Here is a 5,463-nt window from a genome sequence, read left to right as displayed (position 1 = left end):
GATGTAAACTTAGTGTAATGGAGATCGTCCGTCTCTCCATGTTGTGTCCGTACACTAACTGATACTCCTTCAAAATCTTAGATAACTCGAATACATGTAATCCTAACCTCTTTCTTCTCTAGAATTTTTCACAAAATCTCTCTAGATATTCTATTATAGGCATTCTCTAAATCTGAACTAGCACACTGCAAGCCTTAAATCTTCTTTCTTGACTTTCCTAAAACTCTTTACATTCATCAAGTAAATGTGAACTTTTATTCTCATCAACACTGCACTTTCTCCTTTAATATTAATTCTGTCATTCATTTATTTATTATTATGATCATTATCATAATGTATTTACTCAGTTCCTACTGTTAATTTTCTAAAACTTTCCCTGACTTTATACTTGTAAAGTTCATGAACTTGTGGTTCTATTTCCTCTATAAGAAATAAAAATCTACTTTACATTGCATAATTCATATAGTTGTCATTTGCATTCTGGTCTCATTTATTGACATTTTAAATAACTGCCAAAATTTTCTCATCTTTTTATTTTAAAGTGTTTCTGGTTCACTTGAGAGTTTAAAATTAACTACAAGCACATGATAATGATACAAACAAAGACAGTATTCATAGATTATATTCCCACTGCCACCATTAAACACAAGCTTTGAAGGTTCTTGCAGGATAAAAACCGTGCCTGTATAGCTACACTACAGCTTCGAAACTGGTAAACCTGCAATCAGAAAGAGAGTATACAATTCCATTGTTAACATTTTCAACAAGTTTAATTCACAACAATATTTGACTCGAGTGAAAGGGCAAAAGATGCTCTTACTCAGGGCTTTTGCATTAACAATGCTTGGGCATGCAGCTGGAGGTTGAGCATTTTCATTGAGGAACGGTTCCACCCTGTTGGCATCAAACCATACCGGGTAGCCTTTGATCTTCCCCTGCATAATATTTTAAGGAGTCTCATCAGTTTTACAATACAAGACACTGTGATCATAGGAATGAACCCAAGATGGAGAGACATATGGATTTACCAGCACGTTAAGAGCGGCTAGTGTTGCCATTCCCTCACGAGTCCACTGCAAACACATACATGTACATGAAACAACCGATCAGTTTCGAAAATGATTCAACAGCGAAAATACTTTTTATTTTAATAGGCAAATGTTACTTGTTAGTTTGTTAGGGAGAGGGAGAATTCGGTAGCAGCAGAAATCGAACCATGGATCTCATTCTTAATACTTCTTTAGCATTGGACTAACTAAATCGTCGAGGACGTGAAAAGACTCTTATAATACTGAAAATGTTTAGCATAATAAGCGGGTTAGAACTAATTACCTTGGAAGCAGATGCAATGTGCGGTACTACAATGGCGTTCTTCAACTCTGCAAGTCCGGGTTTCATGTAAGGCTCTTCCTATAAAAAGTCACAGGGGGACTTGTAAGTTGTAACTGTGGTTGTACTAAAGACAAATCCAATTATCCAAAACCAGACAAGGTTTAATTACCTCAAACACATCAAGGCCTACACGAAACAATGGGTTCTGTTTCAAGTGCTCCACAAGTGCAGCTTCGTCAATAACAGGCCCTCTACTGCAATTTATAAGAATTGCTTCCTGTAATAGGAATGTAAAAGAGAATTTTCACCACTTGATGTCATGAACAATTTAAAGGAAAATATTTTTTTTGAACTCTTACCTTCTTCATCTTGGCGAGTCTTTCCTTGTTGACTAGATGATAAGTGGTTTTATCCAAGATAGGATGAAGACTAATCTACAAAAGCACTCATGATAGACAAAATTATTTGAAACAATCAAATGTGATATGTTTATAGCTACAAAGTTAAAACTCTCAGCATCAGAATTCTCACTATATCAGCCTCCTGGAGAACCTCATCCATGGACGTCGCCCTTTTCCAAGTCACCGGTGTTTCACCATTTGCCTTTAAGAAATCACCATAAGCTGCATTATGGAAAAATAACTATTAGTCAATTTGCTTTGAACACAACAAATATCCATTTCAACATTGCATAGGGACATGCCTGTGACAAATTTTTCTAGTCGTGTAGCTTGGTAGAGATCAAAGTATATCAGATTCATCTTGAACCCTTCAACCTGATACAGCTCAAAACAATTGCATCATAGTCAACTTAAGGTCATTAACAATTGCATCATAGTCAACTTATTAGAAAATTACCATCATTCTTGCATAGGCTGATCCAATACGGCCAGCTCCGATAACACCAACAGTTTGCCCTTTGAGTAGGTTTCCGACAAATCTATCCGATAGAAAAAACCAAACTAGTTATTCAAATCTTCAGAAGAGTACGTATGATATTAATACTTTGATGTATGAAGACTAACAAAGAAGAACTTGCGCAACATTTAAAAAAACTCGTAGACGAAACATGAAAGGATGATTTTCATACAGATGTGGTAGCCATCCATCATATAGACCTGCCCTCATGAACTCATCCGCCTCAACTATCCTTCGAGCAGCTGCCAAAGACAGCGATGCTGCCAGCTCTGCGGTAGTTTCCGTGAGCACTCCCTACCGAAAGCAAGGAATGAAGCTAATGTCAGATCAAATAACTTCCCCATCAAAACTATCACTATTATAAAACACAATTTAAGAAAAGAGATAGCTTACAGGAGTATTTCCAACAGCAACACCGTACTTGTTTGCAGCATTGACATCCACATTATTATAACCAACAGCCATATTACTGAAAGCTTTGCCCCCAGCTTTGCTCAAAGCAGAGAACAACTCTTCTCCCCAGTCTTCAGTCAGCTGCAATAGTAAATAAGCTCTCTCCATTAATGAATGATATATAGAATAAAAATTATACAAAAATATGACAAAATCAGTCCTCTTAAAAATTACATTCATTGTTTTAGGAAACACAAAGTTAGTGTACACGAGTCTTTGAACTTTCTGTTACTAGAAAACCAAAAGTGTCAAGACAAATGATATGAAAACATGTTGATTGTTAGAACGCGGTGGAGAAACCCCATTCAAGTCCACCCATATATGTTTTCCTCTATTCAAAATTTAAATTTACCTTAAACTAATTTAATTTCAAAAAACAATTAGTCTGATACACAATCAAATTTTAGGTTATAATGTAAAATAGAATTTTGCACAAAATCATTAAAACCTAAAAAAAAAAAAAATTAAAATTAATTTTATATCCTCAAATCATAAAATTAACTCCGGAAGCAATACAAATTCAAACAATCACTTCAAAATGATTAAAACAAAAAAACATGAAAATTCCGATGAACTCGTAGTAATTCGATGATCAACATAACATAGACATAAAAATGAAAATCTGTTAATTCAATTCATCCATGTTACAACAATAATTACCTGTCCAATAACTCCATCACACTTATCACCAATCAAAGCAATGATATCTTCAACAGACAGAATAGTTTTCTTCTCAGTACATATCTGAATTAAACAAACACAAACAAATTCAACGTTTAGAAAAGCTGTTATTTCAACACACAAGGAATCTAACCAAAAATAAAAAGAGAAAGGACAATTAATCGGATAACAGAAACACGACACAGACACTGATACATCGTATAATCACAAAATGTCCGTGTAAGTGTCAGACACTGAAAACATTACAGTTAAATTACTTACTTCAAGACGAATATCTTGCTGAATGAGAAGATTGATCCAACGACTTCCAGGCATTGATTTAGTGCTAACAACTCTGTATTTTCCATTTGGGTTCCAAACTTCGATTGAAACTGGTTTCGCCATTGAACTAGTTGAAGGAGGGAAGGTGATGATGAATGATGATGAATTTTGAGTAGTAGATATTTGGTTTTGCGGTTATTGTAGTAATATACTATAAGAGAATAATGATTCGGTATGACGCGGTGTATGGTAGTAATATATTTCTAACCAATGAAATTGATGCTATGAGGGTGCACTGTAGGGGTGATTTGAATGAAGTATGTGATTTGAGCCCTTTTCATGTAACGTGAGGCTGTTAGGTGTTTATAAGGAAGGAGATGAGTTGATGTAACATTTGGGACTCTCGTTAGGGATAATACATTATCCATTTCATCCTATTTTGATAAATAAGGAAACACCAATATGTTCACGTGTTATATCAAAGATATTTAGGGTTAGACAATCGATAAACAATGTAAAATTTTGCCATCGTTTTAACTAAAACTCTCTATGCTCTTTATAATTTATTTTAAATTAAATAATTATATATTAAATATTTTTTATGTTATTTTAATTTATTTGAACGGTTAATTTTATCAAATACATAAATTAATTTATCCGCTATAAATCATCAATCATCAGATATAAGTCATACACTATCAATCATCAACCATCAGTCATCAATTATAAACCATAATCTATCACTTAACAAACATAATTTAACAAATTTTATATATTAGGCAGAGGAAATCAAACAAAAAAAAGAAAAGCGTGGATTTCATTTTGTTAAACACTTTTAAGGGTGTGGTAACTAAATTGATACTTTTAAGGTGTTTTTGTTTAGAAAAATGTTTTTTTAGTTTGAGGTTGGAAATAATTATTCTTTTATTTAATAGGTGGGAAAGAAAAAAAAAATTTGGAATAAATAATACCTAGGAATATAAATTACTCATGAAATTTTAAATATCTATTCCCATATTAAAGGGTGAGAATCATCTATTCCTATGGGACAGTGTTTTAAAAACCGGACCGGACTGGCCGGTCGGACCGGTCGAACCGGGAACCGGCCAGGTAACCGGTCTGGTTCAATAGTCAGATCGGATATGCCATCAAACCGGTGGGAACCGGTGAAAACTGGTGAAAACCGGGAAAACTGGAAAAACCGGAAAACCGGCGGTTTAATTGCTTTTTTTTTGTTTTTTTTTAAACTTTTTTTTAAACTTTTTTTTTAAATTTTTTTTAAACTTTTTTTTAACATTTCTTTTTAATTTTTTTTAATATATTTAGTAGTCTATTACTTAAATAGCATTCTCACATAGTTTTTTTCGTTAGTGACAAATTAAAAACTTTATTGTCTATTTGTTATCTTTGCTAATAAGTTTTCTTAAATAGCATAAACATATTGAATTTTATTTGATTTTCTTTTTAGGAGGATCCTATTTTGAATTAAATTTGGTACACATTGGAGTTATTTTGTTATCAACTATTCAATTAGATTATGTTGTAATTAGACTTTGTTTGCAATTAGACTTTGTAATTTCTTACTATTTTGTTATGTGTGATACCTTTGTTTAAAATTTGAATTTAAGTTATGAAATTGTGAATTTATGATATGATATTTTAAAAAAATTTAAAAGCTAGTTATATTTTTTTAGAGATTGAATCATCCAGTTCGACCGGTTTTATACTTATATAATGACAGGTCTATTCAATCCGGTTTAATCCGGTTTGGTCGTGCGGTTCGACCAGTAACCCAGTGGTTCGACCGATAAATCAGTG

At 33.0% G+C, this 5,463-nt stretch overlaps 1 protein-coding gene across 1 annotated transcript; it reads right to left on the bottom strand.

Annotated features, from left to right (window-relative positions):
- Window positions 1–466: 466 nt before the first annotated feature.
- LOC131646096 (glycerate dehydrogenase) lies at window positions 467–3,871 on the bottom strand. Its single transcript, XM_058916248.1, has 13 exons — window positions 3,646–3,871; window positions 3,364–3,447; window positions 2,644–2,784; window positions 2,423–2,544; window positions 2,191–2,272; window positions 2,036–2,108; window positions 1,864–1,955; window positions 1,692–1,766; window positions 1,502–1,609; window positions 1,333–1,410; window positions 1,029–1,073; window positions 821–935; window positions 467–718 (listed from the first exon to the last, which is right to left on the bottom strand). Exons 1-13 carry the CDS (start codon window positions 3,766–3,768, stop codon window positions 696–698), a joined length of 1,161 nt encoding a protein of 386 aa, XP_058772231.1. The 5' UTR covers window positions 3,769–3,871; the 3' UTR covers window positions 467–695.
- Between the last annotated feature and the right edge of the window lie 1,592 nt (window positions 3,872–5,463).

The sequence above is a fragment of the Vicia villosa genome, linkage group LG2 (genome assembly GCF_029867415.1).
Source record: "Vicia villosa cultivar HV-30 ecotype Madison, WI linkage group LG2, Vvil1.0, whole genome shotgun sequence".
NCBI classification, from domain to species: Eukaryota; Viridiplantae; Streptophyta; class Magnoliopsida; order Fabales; family Fabaceae; genus Vicia; species Vicia villosa.
Note: the sequence above shows the minus strand (reverse complement) of the source record. Positions and strands in the feature narration are given on the sequence as shown.

Excerpts from the sequence above, each read along its gene's own strand:
- LOC131646096 (XM_058916248.1), bottom strand. The coding sequence starts at position 3,768 with ATGGCGAAACCAGTTTCAATCGAAGTTTGGAACCCAAATGGAAAATAC. Across the intron at positions 2,785-3,363 it reads GTGATGGAGTTATTGGACAG|CTGACTGAAGACTGGGGAGA; the intron begins GTAATTATTGTT and ends TTACTATTGCAG. Across the intron at positions 2,109-2,190 it reads CAGCCTATGCAAGAATGATG|GTTGAAGGGTTCAAGATGAA; the intron begins GTAATTTTCTAA and ends GAGCTGTATCAG.